Source organism: Eumetopias jubatus, unplaced genomic scaffold (assembly GCF_037043125.1).
Source record: "Eumetopias jubatus isolate StellerSeaLion01/CBP00866 unplaced genomic scaffold, mEumJub1_p1.0 scaffold_3, whole genome shotgun sequence".
In the NCBI taxonomy this organism is placed as follows: Eukaryota; Metazoa; Chordata; class Mammalia; order Carnivora; family Otariidae; genus Eumetopias; species Eumetopias jubatus.
The window spans coordinates 102,914,543-102,936,965 of record NW_028274809.1 but is presented as its reverse complement, the minus strand read 5'-3'; the positions used below and the strand labels follow the sequence as shown (position 1 = coordinate 102,936,965).

Sequence of the window (22,423 nt, the reverse complement as noted above, 5' to 3'; positions counted from 1 at the left end):
AATAAAATCTTAATAAAGAAAGAAAATATAATTTCATAACGACTTGGAACCAGTCCCTGTGCAAACCCTGGTGATGTGGAGCCAAATCAGGCACTTCTCCCAAGGGCTGCCCTCTCCAAAGCTTAGAGTGCAGTGCAGGCGCTAGGGTGGGCTCTGAGCAGGAGCCCAGGAGGATCAGGAAAGGGTGCAGTGGCAGTGAGGGGGATCGGGTGGGGGGTGGAATTCCGGGAAGAGGGGGCAACGGGACAGGGGCCACAAGCAAGGAAGTGTGACCGGGGCTTGTGTGAGTTGCTGGGTGGAGATGGCTGCAGCCCCAGACATCCATCCATCCAACTATCCATCCACTCACCCATCCAATCCATCCAGCCAGCCATCCACTCACCCATCCAATCCATCCATCCATCCACCCACCCATCCACTCACCCATCCAATCCATCCACCCATCCATCCACTCACCCATCCAATCCATCCATCCTTCCATCCATCCACCCATCCATCCACTCACCCATCCAATCCATCCATCCATCCATCCATCCATCCACTCACCCATCCAATTCATCCATCCATCCATGCATCCATCCATCCACTCACCCATCCAATCCATCCATCCATCCATCCATCCATCCACTCACCCATCCAATTCATCCATCCATCCATGCATCCATCCATCCACTCACCCATCCAATCCATCCATCCATCCATTCATCCACTCACCCATCCAATCCATCCATCCATCCACCCATCCATCCATCCACTCACCCATCCAATCCATCCATCCATCCACTCACCCATCCAACCACTCACCCATCCAATCCATCCATCCATCCACCCATCCATCCATCCACTTACCCATCCAATCCATCCATCCATCCACTCACCCATCCAATCCATCCATCCACTCACCCATCCAATCCATCCATCCATCCACCCATCCATCCATCCACTTACCCATCCAATCCATCCATCCACTCACCCATCCAATCCATCCATCCATTCATCCAGCCACCCATCCATCCATCCACTCACCCATCCAATCCATCCATCCACTCACCCATCCAATCCATCCATCCATCCACCCATCCATCCATCCACTTACCCATCCAATCCATCCATCCATCCATCCATCCATCCATCCATCCATCCATCCACTCACCCATCCAATCCATCCATCCACTCACCCATCCAATCCATCCATCCATCCATCCAGCCACCCATCCATCCATCCACTCACCCATCCAATCCATCCATCCACCCACCCATCCATCCACTCACCCATCCAATCCATCCATCCATCCACCCATCCATCCACTCACCCATCCAATGCATCCATCCATCCATCCACCCATCCATCCACTCACCCATCCAATCCAACCATCCACCCACCCATCCATCCACTCACCCATCCAATCCATCCATCCATCCAATCCATTCATCCATCCATTCTTTCACGCAACCCATGTTTGATGAGCATGTGATATGTGGGGTGCCAGGGACACAGCTCTGGTCCTCCCTGAGCTCACGGTGTACCCACCCACTCTGGTTCACTCATTCATGCAGGCAGCTGTCCATTCATCCATTTGCCACCAGGGCTGAGGTCCCAGGTCCGCTGACCCAGCTGGAGGGTGGCCAGGACAGCCAGCAGGTTACCTGCGTCAGGGTCAATGGGGAGGCTGGCCGCAAGCCCTCGGCCTCTGTCTTGACCTTGCTGCGCTTATGAATGACGATGGGGTTGACGGTGCTGCTCACAGCCGACTCGCTGCTCGGCTTGTTCTGGAGGAGGAGTGTAGGAGAGCCCATCACACAGGGGCAGGGCGAGGACATGCCAAGTTCTGTTTGGGCTTTACCTCTGGGATCCAACCCACAAAGACTCGGCCAACACTGGTGTTTGAAGTTTCAGAAGCTGGCTCCCCGTACTTGGTCCTCTGGCCAGGGGCACAGCCAGAGAGAGCCCAGAGCTTGGTCTTCCAACCCCCCACCTCCATGGGAATGGAAAAGAAACTCTCTCTCTGGGAGATGCTGGGCACCATCACTCCTGTTCCAACAGCCTCAACTACTCAGCCCTCTGAAGCATGAGAGCAGGGGCAGCTCGGGGTCTGTGGAGAACAGGGCCTGGCCAGCCCAGGGAGCGGGAAAGAAGGGCCTAGTTCCTCGGGAGAAAGGGGCTAGAGCCACAGTGTCAGGTGGTGACAAGAGCTGACAGCCGCTGTCTGGGGGCAGGCCCTAGGTGGCCGCCTGGAGTCCTGGGGTGGAGAGAGAGGGCGTCCTGGAAGAGGGGCTTTTCTGGACAGGGGGGAGTCCTGCCTTCCTCCCAGCACGTGGTCACATCTGGGCTGTGCCCTGCCAGGTGGCTGGCCTGGACAATCCCTCTACCTCAAGAACTGTCATCGTGAATGTTAACCAGGATCCGGGTCTACACGGGGCTCTGTGCACATGAGCTCATGTATGCGCACAATGAGCCAATTAGGCGGCAGGCCCCACTTGGCACATGCATTAGCCCAGGCTGGAAGAGCTTTCGGCGAGTCAGGGTCCAAAACACAGTAGGACTGATTCCAAAGACTATGCCTCTCCATTCTCCAATAATGTCTCTATAATTCCATTTCCTCATCTGCAAAATGGGGCTCCCCTCACCAAATACTAATGGCATCTACTGTGTACAGGCACCATACCAGCATGCCCCGCCACACCAAAGGCCTGCTGGAAAGGTCAAATAGGATGGTCTTCTGTAAACTTGAGCTTTAAGACTAAACTGTATAGAGTACTCTGTCTGCCAGGCTCTGACTTCTAGACTTTCTGTGGTCTACTCATTATGTTGATTAGACAGGTGCCTGTGGAACTTACTGGCTGGCTACTTGCCAAGGAAAGGTGAGGGTGTCAGGACCCAGCCCCGGTCTCCTGACCCAGCATCCAGCCCTTTTGATCCCATGGCCTCTGCCCAGCAGACATCTCACCAGCCAGATCTGTGCCCAGAGTCCTTCCACAAGTTCCCGGCGGGAGAGGGCAACGATCAGCCCTCGTGGGGTCCCAAGAGCCCGGTGACCCACCCTGTGCACCCTGCACCCATCTACCTGGGTGTTGTCGCTCGGACAGTTGCTGCTGCTGCTGAGCTGGGTGGGCGTGGCATTGATAGAGGCGAGGGGCATGGGCTGCTGGGTCAGGAAGGTGGGTGAGGGCTGGATCAAGGGTGGAGTGTGTCCGAAGGCCGAGCCCAGGCCCCTCTGCTGGCTCAGGATCTGCTGGTAGGCCACCGGGTTGATGGGGTGGGGGAAGGTGAAGGCGGGGCTGCAAAGAAGAGCAGACAAATCAGGGACGGAGGTGGGGGCAGAGAGCACCCTGCCAGGGCCTGGGAGGGGAGTGTGGCTCATCTCACTGTCAGCAGGGCTTTACCTTGCTCAAGAGCCAGCAGTGGTTCCCCACTGCCTGCCACCTCAGGCCTCCCCTTCTGGGCTCACCCCCGGGCCCTGCCCCATGATGCAGCCTTCACTCCAGCAGGCTGGCCCCCAGGAGGAGCCAGGCCTCTCATCCTCACACCCTGGCCCGTCACCACTCTGACGCCTGAGAGGCACCCCTGCACCATCACTCCTGGACTATCTGAACCCCCCTGGGCCCCTGAGGCCGGTCTTGATGCCCCCTTGTCCAGGAAAGGTGTCCTGGGCCCTCGGGCTCACGTGGTCCCTTCTCTTCTTCCACTTCCACTGGGGTTCCAGGCCCCTTCCTATCGTCGGCGTATGGGCCACTCTTTCCAGAACAGGATACTAAGGAATAAGGGTGACCTCTGACCCTAAGCCATACACGGGTGGCTTGTGGCTTCCTCCTTGCTTTCTCCTGCATCACTCACTCTGGGGGCGGGGGAGGGGAGCCAGCTGCCATGGCGGGAGGACGCTCAAGCAGCCTTACAGAGAGGCCCCCGTCACGAGAAATAAGGCTCCTGCCAATGGCCTTGTGAGCGAGCCACCTTGACATGAATTCAGTCAAGGTGGTTGGGTCTGAGTCCTAAAGCAGCCTTGGGCTGCATGGTGGGGGTGGGGGGGATGGACACAAGGGTGAATGGTGTCCATGAGGTTTGGGTGTGCCATGCCGTGACCACAGAGGGAGGCCTGCGGCCAGCCCAAGACCTGGAGGGACCCAGGTCAGTGTCAGGCCTCGCGCGGTCCTCAGTGCCGGCCAACAGCCGTGGCTGCTCCACAACACCTGCTGAAATACTAAGAAAGCCACCTTTGGTTCCATGATGGAATCTTTCATGCCAGGGCTGCTAAGCGTCACTTTTCACACCAGAAAGTGTGTCGGGGGGCTGAAGGAGCACATGGAGCCAGACTCAAACGTCAGCGCATTTCAAAGTCCTCGTTATCGGTTTTGAATTCCTGAACCAGTTGCAAGCGCACTGATTCACAAATGCAGCAACAGGTCCTGTCTTTCTCCTTGGGATGAAAGCATGGCCCCTCCCCACGGGGCCCCCAGCCTGCCCCCCGCTGGCGGCCGGGGCTCACCTGAGGGTGCCTGCCGACAGGTGCCCGTAGGAGCCACTGGCCGCTGAGCTGCTCCGGGAGTTGTTGATGTAGGCCACCAGCGAGTTGGGGGACGTCCGGATCATCCGCTGCAGGTCCAGGCTGGCATCCGAGAGCGGGGAGATAGACAGTGCCCGCTTGCGGCTCAGGCGGGGTGTCACCCGTGGGCTGGAGAAACGCGACACTGTGGGGACAGTCAACCCCAAGCGTCACTGTGCTTGTAGGGGCATAGAATCAGGGGAGCGGCACTGGGTGGTGGGGGACGGCGGGGAGAGCCTTTGAGGATGGTCTAATGAGAACTGCCGGGGGCTCTTGGGCAAGGGACCTAGCCTGTCTCAAACTCAGTTGGCTTCTCTGCAGAATGGAATGGACCCGCACACGGTGTGGTGAGGTTGGGAGAAACGCAGGTCAGTGCTTGGGTGAGGGAATATGCTCACTGAACATAAATTAGCGCCTTTACTATCAGTTTTGCAGAGAGAAGGGCTGGACTCAGCAACGCCCAAGGCATGGCAGCAAAGTACACAAACCATAAGCGTCGAACAGCTTGGTGGCCTCTCATGAAGCGAACCCACTTGTGACACTAGCACCAAGTCAAGAAACGGCGTGGCCGGCACCTTTCCAGACCCACCCCGAGGGCAGCCCCTATGCTGGGCTCCAGGAGTCGCCCGAGGCTTCGGAAACCTGTCACCTTCAGCACTCATGATGTGCAGGCATACCACCCCCTTGCGGAAGCTCTCACCCCTCACCCATACAGAACTGCGAGAAGGGGGGACAGCCTGCCCTGGATGGGGCTGCCTTCATCCTGGGGTCACACTCCATGGTTCCAGACTGCTCCTTCACACAGTCCCCGCCCCCAGTCAGGGTTCTGGGTCTTTCCTCTGGACAAACAGTGGCCTAGAAATGGTCTGACAGCATAACGGGGCAAGTCCCACATGCTGGTTTCTGCTCTGTCTAGACCCTCCCTGAGTCCTGGTTTCTTTTCCGTGAAGGGGTCTCCTGGTTCCAACCTCCGGCTGTGGTGAGGAGGAGAGTAGGTGATGTGTGTGAGCAGCACCTGCCCCACGGCAGGGGCGCCCAAATGCACGGCCGGGGCGCCCAAATGCACGGCCATGGTCCTGTGTTTCTGGATACCTGGTACTGACACCTCTTTCTGTGCCCCTTCAGGGGCCTCCTGGTTCCCTTTGGGCTGGAGGGGTTGTCTGGATACAGCTCTAGTATCCAGGGCTTGGCTGTTCCTAGGCTTATGCGGTCCTTCTTCCCTTCTGTCTGCTCAGACCTACACGGACCTCACAGGTCCCCCTCCTCCAGGAAGGCAGCAGGCTACCCTGGCTGCAGGGTTGGTGTGTTGGTGCCTTGTCCCCACAGCTGTGGGGGCACCAAGGGCAGGGCTGATGGCCTGTGGATCTCTGAGCCCCCATCCCCAGTGCTGACCCGCCCCTGAGAAGGCTCAGGGCATGTTCAGCCTGTGTGAGGGCACAGCCTGTGACTACCACCTGCAGAAGCTTTAGCAGAGCTCCGGCCCCACCACCTCACGCCCTGGCACTCCCCCACCACCCCAACCCCTCCACTGCTGGGCCCTGGGGACACCCATGCCTGGCGCCCACCCAGCCGTTCACCCTTGGCTGGCAAGCCCGGGAAGCCCCTTTCCTCCTGGGCCACTGGGATAAACACCCTCCAAGGCTGTGCAGAGGACAGATGAGGCCCCAGAATCTGTCTGAAAGGTAGCTCCAGCTCACTAGGGGTATCCTGCAGGGCTGAGCTCAGGGGGTACCCACCACCCACACAGCAGCAGAGCGGGAACCGGGGAACGCGGGAGTTGGCCTGATGCCTCCGCATCCTCCCCTCCTTCCCGACTGAGTCTGCCCCCAAAGCTGCCGACAGGTCCCCTTCCTCCCACCCTTTCCCAACTCCCTCCAGCCCACCACTAACCCTGGTCCTCCTTGAGCCCTTAGCTAATTGCTATGTGGATGGCACATTCCTCACTGCAGCCTGAGAGAGCTCTTTAATGTGGGAATCGAATCGTGTCCCTGTGCCCCCTTCTCCAGAGCTCCCCAGCGCTATTAGGAAAAAGGCCCAAATCCTCAGGGTGGCTTCTTGGCAGCTCTGTGGGTGTCCCCTGCCCCCACCTCTTCAGCTTCATCCTGCCCACGTCCCAGGCTCTGCTCCAGCCACATTCCAGCTTCCCCCTCAGGTCACCTGCTTTTCCACATAGGGCTTTTGCACATGCAGATTTCTCTGCCTGAAGTGCTCTTCCCTCCTCTCTGTGCTCAGACCTCAGCGGGTTACCACCTTCCCAGGGAAAGCATCCTGACATCCTCTGTTGGGAAGGTTCCCCCGGCCCAATCCAAACAGGTGTCCCATCGGCAAGCCCGCATCTGCTGGTGTGGTTTTCTGATGGCTTCTGGCTCTCCGGCCTTCAGGCACGAGGGCCTGGCGTCCTTCCCCCCTCACTCCACATGCACGCACGCACAGACAGCGGGCTCAGCGGTGAGCCCACGTGCGAGATGGTAACAGCTGAGCCACCCGCACCGGCATGCTGTGGTGAGGGAGAGCAGAATCACAGCCACAGAGAGTCAATATTTATGGACCGCCTGGAAGGTGCTAGATACTGTTCTAAGCACTCAAGTATATTAACTTGTTTAATCTCTGAAGTATAAAATCGTGTAAAATTGCCCTAGAAGGAAGGGGCTGTTATTACTCTCATTTTATGAATGACAAAACAAGTGGCTTGCCCAAGGTCGTGCAGCCAGGAGAAGTACAAAAATGGACTGGAGGTCAGGTAGTTGGCCGCCAGACCACTCAGCACACCGCCTCCGCCCAGGGTGGGGAGGTGAGGCATCTTTTGGGGAAGGATGTCCTGGAGGGTTGGGGGCTGGGCTGGATAGACACACATACACACCATGTGGGGACGCACAGCTGCGCTAGCCAGCCACACCGAACCCGACACTTAGTGATTGCATTGGAGCCCAGGACTCAGCCCCCTGAGCCTCTCTTTGCCCATCCGTACAGTGGGGGCAGTGCAGCTTGGCTTGCTGGGTTATTGTGAGGACCACCCGGAGACCACGGAAGTGCCTAAAACCCAGCGGACCTTCTAAAATGAAACTGAGAGTTCACGTAGCTTCTTTAGGGGCTAGGAGCATGGTTTCGATGGGCAGGGTTAGCCTAATGCTAATACTGCAGTAAAGGACAGCACGTCTAGAAAACACGATTGGGCCACACAGCAGCACACCCACGACTAAAGCATTCAGTCATCTGTCCATTTACTCGGGCTCCTTTAGGCTTCTCTGTTCTTATTTATTGAGTTCACTCCTTGTCAATCCTCACTTCGAAGGAAAATCAAAGATGCAAAAGTGAATCTTCCCAAAGATTCCAATTACTTACAGACTGAGTGGCAAATGGAGAAATATGAGGTGGGGGAAGATCTAACGTCATATAAAAGAAGAAATACACTTGTCTGTGTAAGACATTTTTTAAAAAAGATTTTGCGGCTAATATTTGGATACCCACCCTCTCCTGTGCCCCTAACAAGAGGAAACAGGCCAAATCTGACAGTGATATTCATCTCTGTTATACCCACCCCTCAAGGGAAATATGTTTATTAATGTGCCTCTTCCCTTGATAAATTACTAAACAGAAAGAAAATCCTGGCACTCGTTTCCTGTGGCTTCTCCGGTGATTTATGACTGGAGAAAGGCAGAGTCATGGCATCCATTCATCTGTGGATGAATCTGTGCTGATTTCTGTCAGCCGCCAAGTGACCGGACACCAGCCGGCCTTCACCTGGGCAGACGCCGCCCGATACGACCCACTCCTGTTGCCGTTGGCATCTGGACCCTGTTTCATCCACTAGGTCTTTCTTTTGCTCGTTCGTGTGTTAGTTCATTCCCCCATCAGGCCCCTGTCAGTGTTGAAAGCGTGCCAGGAGTAGGGCTGGTCACTACGGAGGCTGCAAGCAGGAAGGACCCTCAGCCCTGGTCTTCTGTGAAGCTCACTGTCCAGGGGAGTGATAAAAGTAGTAGTCACAGTACTAGGCCGTGTTCGCTAGGTGCCTGGGGTTGCCTTAGCTAAGTCCAGAGTGCCCAGGGACATTGCTGCTTTCCCGGGGGCAGCCGGGAAAGGCGGGAGATTTGAGAACAGGCCCTGGGCCGGCAGACCACGTTCTGACCGTGCCTGACTGCTCCGAACTGGGTGGCCTTGGGCCAGTCACTGGACCTCCCTGAGCCGGTTCCTCACCTGGAAGATGGGCCCAAAGGACCCGCCTCAGGTCCTTTGGCTACTGCTACGGCTAGTGAGCAGCATACCACCCAAACTCCCGGTGGACATCCCGAGGACCCAGGAACCAGGGCTGAGGGCAGCAGGAGAGATGCAGGGACCAGTCTCCACAGGGCCTGGTCAGCGCAGGTGTGGCACCAGCAATGGAGAGAGCTGAGCCCCAGCCCTACACCCCAGGAGACTTTTCTGGGCCAGATGCTGTCCTGAGCATGGGGCTGGGACACACCTCCCCTGGGGACAGCAGGACCCAGCCTTGTGGCCTGGCTCGTGGGCTCTGAATCCTCACTGGTTCCGGAGCGTTCCTGCATGTCCCTGCCCCAACCACTATCTTCTGGACTCAGCTGAGGAAATGCTCTAAGGAAACCCAGCTAGAGGACCTTAACCTGCCTTGCACTGAGCTGTCCACAGCCCCCTCACCCCCTCTTACGGGGGAAGTGAGAACACCTAGGCTTTGGAGTCCAGAGGCTGACCATTTCCTAGTTCTGTGATGCAGACAAAGAAACTTCGGGCGCAGGGCCACAGGTTCCAGGCCTGTAGAGTGACTTCATAATGCTGGTCTCTCAGGACTGTGTGTGCAGGCTCACCAGACGAGCCATGTACACCGTTCAGCCTGGGCCTGCACCCACACGGCGGTCCTACCCCTCTGGGCCCTGCGGCCTGGTCTCCTCTGCCTCAGTCTCCCTCCCATCTGCAGGCTGGGCACGGCCTCCCTGCCCGACTGAGGCCTTCGACAGTCCCTCCAGCAGCTCCTGCTGCCTCTATGTGGTGTGATCAATGTAATTGGTTTCTGAAAACCCCCTTGGACCCACAGGCGGCATAAAGAACGGGCGTCAGAACGGAGGTGACATCCAAGTCAAATTAGTGTCAATATGACAATAAAATATACAGCTCGGAGGAAATATGGGCTGTAAACAGACAACATTTCAATCGGAAACATTTCAATCTTCTCAATGTGGTGGGAGGAGGGGGGGTGAGGCTGTGGCAGCTACCATTCTGCTGTTAAATCACCAATATTCAACCGCATAAAACAAGAAGATTCCATTTTAAGGCCCTGGTGACAGCCAGCGAATCCCCCGCCCTCCAGAGAACCGGGAGGCAGAGTGATGGCCTTGGACTCCCTGACCGGTTATCCATTACCTCCCCGAGCGGCCTCACTTCCTACTCTTCCTGTTATCAATCAGCCTCCTTTAAAAACAGGAGGCAGCGGGCCTTCATCGACCACCGGGAGGCTGGGAAGCCCGCGGCAAGGGAGGGACACGGGAGATGCCCTGGGTCCTGCCCACGGCCCGGCCCCGTGCCCTGGGAGGAGGGCAGGGCTTGCATCTGCACTCCAGCTAGAGCCCCATCAGAGTCCTCTCTCTCCCCCTGACTCTCCCCCACCCCCGTGGGGGTTTTCCTCAACGTAGGATGTGTACTCGACCCAGACGAGGTTATTTTAGGCCTGATGGAGACAGGGACGTGGATGTCTTCCTCATATATGATCAGGTTTCCCATATGAGAAAAAAAGTACCAGTTCTATTTTAAGATCTATTTATTTAACGCCCAAACGTGAGCGTATTAAAAATGTATTATTAAATAAAGAATCGTGCCAATGGCACTTGGCTCAGGTAAAAACGGTGGTGGTGGTTTGTCAGCGAGCAGGCAGGGGACACCTGCCCTGGTGGGTGTGGACCCAGGTGGCCTTCCTGCACCTTCTCTGCAGGTCGCTCACACAGTCCGGCAGACCTGGCCTCCACACCCCAGCTTGACATTCAAAGCCTCTGGAAAGTTCTTCCCTCTTGGAACGTGAAGGGAAGGAGCTGAGAAAGGAGGCTGGGGTGGCCTGGGGATCGATATTCTTTGTCCTGCCAAGGAGCACCCTGAGCGCATGACTTGGCATGCTATGCATCGCTGCATCCCTAGCACCTAGAACCATGCCTGGCACATAGGATGTGCTCAAGAAATACCTTCAGAATGAATGAGAGAGGGAGGAAGAGAGAGAAACACACAGAGAAGGAAGGGCCAGTCTCCTCAACTTCCCACACGCTGAGGGCCCCTACACCTGCACAGAGCTTACATGTCATAGCCATGTTTATGGGAGGCTTCCTAACATGAACACACTTGTCCTCAGAGAGTCTCAGGACCCTTCCACAGGTGGGCTCTGAGCTTGCACAAGTCTCTCTGGGAGAGTCTGAGCAAAAAGAAACTCGATGGGAAGGTCTCTCCCCAGACCCAAGCAGATGGGACGAGCAGAAAGCACCAGGGCTGGTGGGTTCTCCCTGCTCCCTAGTTTACAGGAGGGGAGAGGCTGGGGACAGCCCAGAGGCAGGCCTGGGCTATGAGCACTGGAGTCTCTTAGGGAGGCACGTGAACCGCACATCCACGTGGGCATCAGAGCCGAACAGAAATGCCTAAAACATTTGTAAAAGCAGAAGCAAACCTTCTGGTTGTAGTTCAAACCGGTTTGAAAAGAAAAACTGTATTAACTAATGACACATACAGGATATCATGTTGGACTACTCTTGATTTGCTTGGATCATAAGTGACTGGGACCAAAAGAAAAGAATCATCTCTCCCTGAAATCCTTCAGGGTTCAGAAAAATCCCCTAGCCCCACCCCATGCCTCAGCCTTCGAAACTGATCTGCTTGCTCGGGCCTACGATGGACGCTTCCCTCTGCACCCTGGAGCCAATCACGTTCCCGAGAGGAGAGGTGGAGAAAGGATCGTGGGTGGGTGTGATGAGTCCGACGTGAGCTGGACGCTCTCACGCCCACTGGTGAGCTCATCTCCCGTTGCTCCGGCTCAGCCCCAGATGGTGCCAAATGCTGAGCACCCCTGAGAACAAAGCGGCCGTGTTCCCAGCCACCTCCCGGGCTCCCTGCAAGCCAGCAGCTGCTTGCCCCAGCACAGTATCTTCCCCAATCAGTTTGCACCTTTCCATCCTAAGGTTTTTAATAAGTACCACTCACTCACTCAGTCACTCTGCAAACACGGAGGCCTGCTCCTTGGCAGCCAAGCTCCAGGACGTGGAGGGCTCTCCCGTTTGTTAACACGGAAGCAGCACCCAGCGGGAGGAAAGGACCGGAGCGTGAGCACTCAAGAGTGGATGTGGTTGAGCTGGGGCTGGATTTGGGTGCAGGGCCGAGCTGGGCAAGGCTGGAGGGAGCGGCATTGCAGGCAGAAGGTGCCAGGCCATTGTCCAGGTTGCTGCAGATGGAGCGGGGCGGTGGGAGGTGGTGTGCAAGGCGGGGGAGACGAGGCTGGAGGGGAAGGCCACTTAAGCCATGTTATAAAGCCTCAATCTTGCCCTGAGGGTGTTGGAAGCCATGGGGGCGCAGAATGGTGGAGGGGATGCAGGATCCCTGCTAGGCAGCTTGGAGGCTGAGGGAGCCTGAGCTGAACGGCAGTGCGGGGAGGGCGGCAAATCACAGGAAGCCTGGGAGGGTGGCGGGTTGACAAGTCAGATGTGGCAGACCTGGGGCTGGGACCAATGGGAGGCATGGGGCGGTGGCCAGGAGGAGTCGTGGCGCTGGGTTAAGCACGGGGTGGACAGAGACAAAAGTCCTGCTGGATGGGAAGATGCGGAAGAAGGAAAAGACTACTCGAGGAAAGAGAATGGAACGAGTACTGATGAGTGGCTACTGCGCGCCAGGCATTGATCTTACTCAACAGTGTGTCTAGTTCAACCGGCACGCGGGGCTGGGAATCGCTGTCCGGACCCCATCCAGTGTCCCCACCACCTTGAGCCAGCTCCCACAGTGGGGACGCGTGAAGAGGTGACACTGGCCTAGACGTGCCTGAGGCTCACCACCCAAACTCCCTTCCCACGGCCACCCCTCGGGGCACCCCCGCTCCGGCGCGGCTGCTCTGGGCTGAGCTGGAACGCAACTGGTCCTGCAGGCCCTCCCCTGAGGTCACGGCTCTCGGGGCGTCAGACGTGTGGTGCTGCGGGGCTTGAAGCCCCAACTCACAGTCTGGGCAACTCACGTGCCCCCCGTTTGCTCCTCTGAGAGTAGAGATAGGAATTCCAGCCTCAGAAAGTGGCTGAGGGGAGTCACGGAAGAGAATGTATGGAAAGGCACAAGATAGAGATGGTTCTGACACATGCACACAGCAGGGGCTCACGTCTGCTCACTCGGCCTCTCCTGCCTTCGGGAGACACCTGCCTGACCAGACCCCTGGACTGTGGTTTCTCTGTGTCTGCCCACTGTCCCGCCGGCCTGGTGCCGGCCACCCGGAGGCCTTGGGGGGCAGGCCCTGCGTGGGAGGGTGCAACATTCGGACGTGGCTATTTGAGCACTATATGGTACTCGTTGTCTGGTTTCTAATTTGACGAGTGGCATATACACAAGCTTCACCAGCCGCTGACACCTCACCCCACTCCCTATGGGGAGCAGCAGGGGCTGTTGAGAGGAGGAGGGCATGTGCTCAGGGGGCCAGGCCTTCTCTCACACCCCACACTTGTGTGTGGCCCTGGACTGAACTCCATCCTGGGGAAGGCACAGGGGCGGGACAGACCAGGGAATCAGATTCCGACGGCAGCCCTCGGGGCATGACGAGGGTGACATGGGATGAGAGCCGGTGTTGGGAGGACCCCAGTGCTCTTCCCCCGTGGGGGAGAGGAAGAGAAGTCTCAGCGGGGTTCAGGAACCACGCGAGGTGGCTCTTGGACGTGCGAGGTGAGTAGGGCGGACAGACAAGAAGGATCCAGAGGAGGGGAGAGGAGGGAGAAGGCTTCTGGGGAGATGTCCCAGAGGAGAAAATCTCAGCCAGGCCCGAGGAAGGGAGGGGCTTGGCTCCGCTCTAGCCAGTAAGGTGGAGCTGCCGGGGCTGAGGTGGACAGGAAGTCCTGGGGGACACGGAAGGAGGCTGAGGGGCGCAGGGGCCCACCCTGAGCCACGTCACCTGGCAGGCATCGGGACTTCCCTCTGGAGCCCGTCGCCGCCCCCCGCCGGCCCCCCTGCTCCAGCACAGGCCCGAGGGCTCCCTACCATCAGGGAGTGGGAAAGCCCTCCCAGGCAGGGATGGAGGATAAATCTGCCGAAGCCTCCTGCCCGCTCCTTGCTGGGGTCCTAGCTCCACCGCCTGGCCTGGATCCCTGGGTATCTCTGGGCCGGGCTCCAGCAACAGCAGGTGGAGTGGCGCTAACTAGGGGAGGCGGGCACTTAACCTTTCCTCCCCTCCTCCCTCCTCCAAGGTGGGGGGGGGCTCCATGCTGTCCCCAGGGGCTCATGGTCAGGGGGCCACAGGCACCCCTGTGAAATAAGGGTAGTATCTGGTGGGAGGGGAAGCCTTGGTATATTATGGGCAACAAGGACTTTATCTACCCAGAACATTGGATCTCCCGCCTGCCCCCGGGCCCTGCCTGCAGCCTCCAGCTCCATCACTGACAACCAGCCTCTGCTTGCTCAGGCCCAAGCCCCTGGTGTTGTCCCTGATGCCTTTCTTTCTTCCTAGCTCTTCATCCGGTCTGGGAACAAATCTTGTGGCTCTATCTAAAACGTGATCACTTCTCCCCACCTCTACTAACTGGACCTCCTGCTTCCGCCTTGCCCCTAAACCTACTCTCAGATCAGCAGACACGGTGGGATTCCTTTTAACAATAAGTCAGACCTCATTACTCCTCTGTCCAACCCCCTCCAGGGCCCCCATCATGCTCGAGCCAAACAAAGTCCTACCAAGCCCCGACCAGCCTGCACGACCAGCCCTGGAATTCTGGCCGCACCCTACTCCTGTCCCTCACTCACTGCGTGCCGGGCACGCTGGCCTCCTGGGTTTTTCTGGAGCTCAGAGGGCACACTGCTGCCTCAGGCCCTTTGCACTTGCTATTTCCCCTGCCTGGATCCTTCTTCCCGCATATTTCTGTACTGCTCACCTCCTTCAATTCTTTGCTTGAATATCATTTTCCCAGGGAGGATTTCTCAATTTCTTCATTCACGACTGCACCCCCACTCCACCTGGGGTTTCCTACCCCATTCTTGGCTTTGTTTATCTCTCCCTATTGTGCTGTAAGTTCCATGAAGGCAGAGATGAGCGTGTTTTGTTCCCTAATCTGCAATTGCTAAAACGCGTCCTGGCCTGTGATGACTCACTAAGTATTTGTGGGAGTTGCTCAGACTCGGTCCCCTGTGGACAGCAGTCATGGCAGGGATCCCAGATCCCCCCTTCGGGCTCCTCACCCCCGAAAGGAGCAGCAAGCTCCCTCCTCAGCCCCCATCTCCCGTCCCGCTCCCTGGCCCCACCCGGGCCCAGCACTCACCATCCACTGGATTGAGGTAGTCGTGGAGATGGGGTGCACTGGCGGCACCCCCACTCTGCATCAGCAGGTCCCCGTAGGGTGCAGGGTGGCCCGCCATAAGGGTCATCTGGTGGTAATAGTCTGAGGGGTTGGTGCCTGGAGGGGGGAGGCCAAACAGTCCCCTCTCCTTGAGGTGCTCGTGGGCCACTGTGCGCAGGAGGGAGGGAGAGAGAGAGAAGCCGTCAGGATGTGGCCAAAAAAAAGAGAGAGACACGCACATGGCCTGAGTTGTGTACTCCCTCCACCCCCACCCCCCCAGTGCCTGCTGGTCGGTCCTCTGCCCCTGAGTCCCCTCCCCCCACTGAGCAGACAACGTGGGGGGAGTGCTCCTGCTGACGGGGAGCCAGAGCCCACAGGCCTCCGTTTCCTCAAAGCTGTAAACAAGCGCTCCCTCCTCCTCCTCCAGGCCCCGCAGGAGCCCAGAGCTGCACGCAGGAGCCCAGAGCTGCAGGCCGACAGGGTCCACAGGCCAGCAGAGTCTTCAAAGGAAAAGAAGACGCAAACAAAGGCGGGGTGGTGGTCGACAGTTGGGCCAGGTCAGTTTGGCCTGAACATTCAAGGCGAGATCGTGGGGACCTGGCCAGATAAAGCTCCCGGCCTGGCCTGCAGCTGCAGAACCCGGGGCTGTCCGCCTCCAACCCTGCACCCGGCCCTGCCCCTGCCCAGGCTCGGCCAGGAGGCAGGGAGGATGAACTCCGGGGCCCCCGGAGGGGGCCTGGCACTCGAGGGTGGGGCTTGGAACCCAGCAAACCCATCAGAGGCCTGGCTTTTACCAGTGGTGCAAAATTGGGAAGGGGCTCAGTTTTCCATCCATAAAATGGGGGGAATAATACTCACTACTCAAGTTTCTATGAGAAATGAGAGTGACAGCCAGCATCATGCTGAGCACTTGCTGGGCGAGGGACTCACATTCATTCTCAGGGTCACTATCCCCACACACTGTGAGCAGAGGGCCACCATTACCATCCCCCACTGGCAGATGAGGACTCTGGCGCTCTCTGCTATTAGTCTTGGCAAATAGCAAAGATCTCACACGCGCTGGGCAGAGAGAAGCCAGTCAATGCGAGCAGCCACCCCTCTCCTCCTCCCCTTGCCCTTCCCCTTCTCCTGCCGCATCCGCTAGAGAGAGGCCTGGCCTGCAGCCAGGGTGATGCCCCACCCTGCCTGCCCTGTCCATGCCTGAAATGCCCTCCTGTCCCCCTGCTCCCTGAAGCCTTCCCTGGAGGGCCCGTTTGTCCTCAGAGTACACAACGGTCTGGCAGACACGGCCTCTGATGGCTGAGGAACTTTCTGGGCCTCATGTGGGCAGGGAGCTGGGGCTGGCACAGCTGTGGCCTGAGCCTGACATGCCGTCTCTAGCCACCTGGGGGCTTGGTTCGGGGCCAGCGAGGACTCCGGGTATCAGGTATCAGGTCCATCCCCTGCAAAGGTCAGGGCCTTGCAAATTAGCCAAGTGCCCTCTGGTGCTGAACCCGTGTCCGCTATGTCAAGGGGCTGGGGCTAGGATACTGTGGTGGAGAGAGGAGCCCCAGCGATGTTTCTGCGGAAATCAGGCATAGAATCAGTGCTCCACGAATGGAAGTCTCTTCTTCAAGGGCAGCCCGGTCTCACCGCTTAGCTCTTCACGGGCTACGCCGCTGTCAGCTCAAACTACAGTGTCCTTGTCTTTTCTAGAGACATCTCTCAGGGCCCTTGACCCCCGCCTCGGGAGGACTGCCACGTCCCACGTAGGAACCCCGTCATCGTGCGTATCAGTTTCCTTGGGCTGCTATGACGAGTGAGGACAGACGTGGAGCCAGCTGCTGTTCAAACAACAGAATTTCATTCTCTCACAGTCTGGGGGCCACACATACGGCATCAAGGTACCACAGGGCCAAGCTCCCTCCAGAGGCTCTAGGGGATCATCGGTCCTGTGCTCCTTCCAGCGGCTGGGGGTTGCCAGCTTCCTCGGCCTATGGCCACATCACTCTTATCTTTGCACAGTTCTCTCCTCTGTCTCTTGTGAGGACACTTATTGTTGTATTTAAGGCCCGTGCGGACATTTCCGGATGATCTCCTCACTTCAAAATCCCCAACTAAATCACATCTGCAAAGGCCTTCTTTTTTCAAACGAGGCCACATTCTCAGGTTCGGGGGATTAGGGCGTGGACACATCTCTCCCGGGGGGAAGGCAGCCTCCAGCCCACGACACCACGTGCGAGCTTCAAGGCCAGGACAGTATGTGGATCCTGGCCTGCATCCACACACTTTGGGCCAGTCCGACGCTGGCTGGGTCATCAGGAGATGACGTGCAGAAGCCTAGGCCCACTTTCCGGAGTCGGTGGCTCAGTGTGGAGGCGGCGTGACACTTCAGGGCACCCTCACTCAGCCAAGGCCACTCAGAAAACCCACACAGATTTCAGGACGACGAGCCCGATGCCTCAGGGAGATTTTCTGTCCATTCGGAGGCCAGAGTCCTTTTCCTTGTGAAACTCCAACCTGAGCCTCTCAGGTCCAGGACTCGGCTCCAGCTCCTGGTCATAGCCACGAAGTGGGGGAGGGCACATTCCCCCTGGTGAGGACCGGAGGTGGTGACAAGGGACCCACTTGGATCATGTTTCCTGGAGCCTCTGCCCATGGGCTCAGGAGTGCAAATGTCTTCTAGAAGTGCCTGGACCAAGAGGCACAATTTCAGTGGACAGATTGAGAAGGTGCCCCCTGGCTGCTTTTGAACATTGCACTAGAAAGTGGCTATAGGGCACCGTGGGGGGTGGCATGGGACGGTGGGGTGGGAGCATTTCCCGGGAAGACAGGATGGGCACGGCCAGCTCCCGAATGCACTCACTACCGTCCAGTGCGAGTATGTTCGTATGTGTGTATCAGTGAGTGGGGATGGGGCTGGAAGTATTATATTTTTTTTGACGTATTAAATTTTAGACCTGAAAACCCTATTTGTATTAAGTGACCTGCCCTTTCTTGTCGCAAATTAACTGGATTGGGGTGACCATCTGATCTTTGAGCTGGGCCAATCAATTCTCTCTCAAGCATCTGAGCCGAGAGACACAAGTGAGCCCCCGGTGCTCATCCGTGGAGCCTTGGGGTGCCATTTGGAGGCCACGTATTGACCTACAAGGGGCACATAAAGCAGATGCAGGCAGAAACCAGCCCGGCTCTGCCTTCCCGCTGCTCTGGGGGCCCAGGCGACACCTCGATCCAACACCCCCTTTACTTAACCAGAAGCAGATTTGGGTTTATTGCGACCAAAGAATTCTCACCTAAGCTAAGGCCTACATGAATAAACATACCTTATCGTTATTATTATATATAATTTGCATGCAAAAGGGTGCTTCCGAACAGCTCTTTAATGAGCACAAAAACCAATGTTCTGCGGATCCTCTTGGCTCTCCCCATTCATTTATGGAAAAACCCGTTGTTCAGGGTGGTGGGGATGAATGTCAACTTGCTCACTATCCCGGGGGACGGGGGGCTGGGGAGTCAACAGTGTTAAAGTTAGCGGCACGATTCCCCCAGCACCCCAAGCTCTACTCACCATCAGCGGGGCTGAGACCCCGGGCTGCAGAGATCGCGGGGAGCGTGGGGCTGCTGTGCATGGCACGGAGGTAATGCTCCATGTGGGGGCTCACGTATGGGTGGGGGGCGTTGAAGGGGGACTCCCCAGGGCCGGCGGGGTGTGGGGAAAGCCGGATCAATGAGATGTCGGAGATAACAGGGCTGCCACTCAGGGCAGGAGGCCTGCAGAGACAAAGGAGCGGGGTCAGAAGGCATGGCCTGTTGCAGAAGGACGTGCGTTCGGGGAGCCCTGCTGAGCAGTGGACGCGGGCACCCTTCATGCGTCTGAATTCTCATTCGTTAGCCAGTGCACGCAGGCTGAAGGCGCCTACAGGCTGCTGGGGCCGCCCGCTGGTCTGGTGTTGGCGATGAAGTGTTCGGCACACACGGTCGGACTTGCGGGACCACGGGCTCAGTGGGCCACATGCATGTGCCGAGCTTTCCCAGGGTCGGCGCAAGCTGGACAAGTGGCAGCGACACAAATCTTTGTTAAATGAACAGAGGCATGCCTTCTACATGAATGAAAAACAGAAAACACTAGTACCAGGGCAAGATGCAAAGAGCTCGTACTCCTAACAGAATGGAGAGAATGAGAGGGGTCGGGAGAGGCCTCGAAAGTAGAGAATTGGGGGTTTAGTTGGACAGTCGCCGCTGTGGACCGGCTGGGAAGGAACAGAGCAGGATTCAAGAAGAGCTCTCAAATGATGAGCTGTAACTAAAATTCTAGAATATCCCTTTAGCTCTCCTTACATGGAATTCCTTTTGATGCTAACAGAGCCTGCCTTCTCAGATGCCCACCAGTGGTCAGGCATGCACCTGGCCTGGTCCCTGTGGCCCGAGCTGGCACGGCTGCGGCCCGCCCCCATGTGCCCTGCTCAGCCTTCAAGGGGGCACCGGCTCCAGTCAGCACAACGATGGGGCCTTTACACTAGGCCTGCCCACTCGGAGTCTCCAAGCAGCTGTTAGCATGTTAGCGCCGGGGTATTCTGAGGTCATCTACCCCCAAACCTGCCCATCAGAGAAAAATCAGGCTTTAGAGGAGACGTAGCTATGAAACCACAGCTAAGTCACTGGGGACCAGATTCACCAAGATATAATTTTCATTTTTCAGAAAACGGGGTCTCTCTGTGATCCGATGTAGTGCCAAGAAAGGAGTTTCAGACAAACCTGCATTAGGATCTCAGCCATTACCAGCTCAGTCACGCTGAGCAGGCCATTTAACCTCTGCGAGTCTCAGTTTCTTCAACTGTAAAACGGAGATAATAGTGCCTTTTTCCTGGGGCTTCCTTGAGGAGGAAAGTCCTCCAAATGGTGCGTGAGACACAGCGGTCCGTTAATAGCCCAGAGCTCTTATTACAGCATTAGCGACATACTTGGTGGGCAAAACCCAGATGTGCTCGGGAGGCCCTCCACACCGCCCCACGGGAGTGACCTTGGATGTGGGCAAGGGCAGCGTTAGACTACTTCAGAGCGGGGATGGTTTGTCCACCAGCTGGAGGAACCAGAGAGCATTACTGCTTATGTGGGAGAGTGCTCGAAACACGTGCCCACCACACGGGGCATGCCAGAACCCAAACAGGTGACATCCAGATGTCTCTACATCTGGGTTTCACAAACTCTCCGCTCGGAGGATGTGAGCATTCTGCTACATTTCTTTCTTGCTTTTGCAGATGTGATTGCAATGGGCTTGCAGATCCAACAAGCCGGCCACGCCGCTCTTCCACACTGCTGTGCTTTTGCACACGCGGAGTCTTGGGCTCGAGGGCCTTCCCGCGTCCTCTACCTTGTCAGGCAAACCCCTTCTCCGCCCTGTAAGCCCAGGGGAGGGAGCGGCTTCGGTGACACCTTCCCTGAAGCCCCTTGTCCTGGCACAAGCTCTTGGCGCCTTCCTCCCTGCTACCTCTGGGAGGTGCCTGCTTCTGGTCTGAGGTTGACGGGTCCATCTCCCAGGTACCTGGGTTCTGTCTGAGGTACCTCTACACGCTACCACCTGGCAGGTAGTGAACTAGCATCCCTCAGAGGGATTTTCAAAAGCAGTGATGGCCACACGTCTGTTTCCGGCCACTGAGCTTGGCAGAAGGGAGTCTTTGGGATAAGTCATGCATCATAGCCCCAAGCTGCTCTCACTCACAGGCTGCCTTCCAAGGCCAGCCCACCTGAGAGGGAACTGCATTCAGGGCAAGGGGCTTCAGGGACGGCTTCGCTCTAGGCAGGGGCGCTATGTGTCTCAGGGTAGGTGAGGGGGAACAGAACCAGACTAATTCACCTACTCACCAAGGGTCTGTCTCGCTGCCTCGGGCATGCTGACCGGGGCAGGATGGACACTCGTGTTCCTGCAACAGGACAGGTGTTCTATGAAGACAATACTCGGAGAATAACACCCATGGGCTGGGCCTGTGGGGCAGGGAGTCTGTCTGACTCCTGGGCACAGATCTGGGGTTGAAGGTAAAACTTCCAGGAGGCTGAGCATACTTCAGTAACACAGATTGTTCTGGAGAACAGCATGAGGCACCTCTTGTCCTCAGACCCCTTAGTCGTCCCCTGAACCCTTGAGGCAGGGTGGGTTCCCAGGGCCTACAGGACACTGGCCAGGGTTGTGGTCACTGAAGCCAGGGGCCCTAAGCGGCCTGCCCAAGCTTGTATGGCACCAGGGTCTCCCTGTAGGGCACATTGATAACAGCTGAGCCTCCTGAGACAAACCAGTGACTACATGGGGAGTTAAAGGAACATATTTAGGGCACACAGAAGCCCTGGTATGTCCAAGGGGACATACCCTTTCCACTGGCCAGATGAGTGTCCAAAGCAGGAGGCTGGAGACGTGTTGTCATGGCAACCAAGCACACCACCACGGGGGCTGCCCTGGCCGGGGCTGGACTCCAACCCAACCTAGCAGTTGGGCCTGGAGGTCCCCACATGGAGGAACTGGGACGTTTGTCTTCATACCTCAGTTATCACCCTTCAGGGGACAGTGAACTCTGCGGCTCTCTTCCCAACACAGGTCACCAGGGGAACAGGGAGCTCATTCTTCCAGCGCACCCCGGGCCCCGTCTCAGACCCTGGGCTCAGAGGGGAGCCTCCGGAGCTCCCGGCAGGGGCGCCCAGCTGGCCACCAAGGAAGCATGGGCTGTGTGTCCATCTGGAAGATTTGTGAAAACTCTGACACCAACAATCTCCCAGGAGGACTCAGGGTCCAGAGAGGGAAGTCGCCCCTCCAGGCTGTGTGGCCAGAGAGAGACACAGGCCAAGACTCAACCGGAGTCTGCCTCATTCCCCGGCTGGTGCTCCCCTCATCCCAGGGGCTGCCCCACCCCCACAGAGAACAGTGCGAAAGCCTCCCTGCTTCCCTGGACACGGAGCTGGGAAAGGCCACCGCCTCCTGACCAAAGCAGGTTCGATAGGGTTCGCTGGTGAGACAGGCCAGCTCCCAGGGTTGATTAAGAGTACACAGAACAGCCCCTTGCTCTTCCCAGTGCCACGAATGCTGTCACTGCTAGGCCTGGGAGCTGTGGCAGCGAGGCCGGCAGAGTCTATCATGGAGGCACAACCAAATGCTCTTCTTTCACAAGCAGAGCAGGCCTGGATTCTGGAGGCCATATGGGGGGGACCCAGGGCCCAGAAGCAGTGGGGCAGGGCTGGCATCTGGGCACCGCCTGTGCCTTCGAAAGCACCGGTTCTCCCGCGAACCCTGATCTTTCCCACCTAAGCTGGGTGGCCTCGGTCAGCATGCTGCCCCTCTCTGGTGCCTCCCGGGGTGGGGCACATGCAGGGAGTTAGCGAGCATTAACCCCCTTTCCTTCCCTTCTCTGCAACAAGTCAACTCGG

General features: G+C 57.5%; 1 protein-coding gene across 5 annotated transcripts in view; it reads right to left on the bottom strand.

Moving 5' to 3' along the window:
* Positions 1–22,423, bottom strand: part of GLI2 (GLI family zinc finger 2) — a 182,738-nt gene that overhangs the window by 19,070 nt on the left and 141,245 nt on the right. For 4 of the 5 annotated variants that reach the window (XM_088022162.1, XM_028101359.2, XM_088022163.1 and 1 more), the window contains 5 exons: positions 18,582–18,784; positions 15,014–15,199; positions 4,485–4,686; positions 3,066–3,279; positions 1,648–1,770 (listed from right to left, as the gene is read on the bottom strand). In XM_088022162.1, the coding sequence (XP_087878288.1) occupies positions 1,648–1,770; positions 3,066–3,279; positions 4,485–4,686; positions 15,014–15,199; positions 18,582–18,784 (928 nt within the window). The remainder of the gene's footprint in view (positions 1–1,647; positions 1,771–3,065; positions 3,280–4,484; positions 4,687–15,013; positions 15,200–18,581; positions 18,785–22,423) is intronic. The other variant, XM_088022164.1, reaches the window with a different exon arrangement.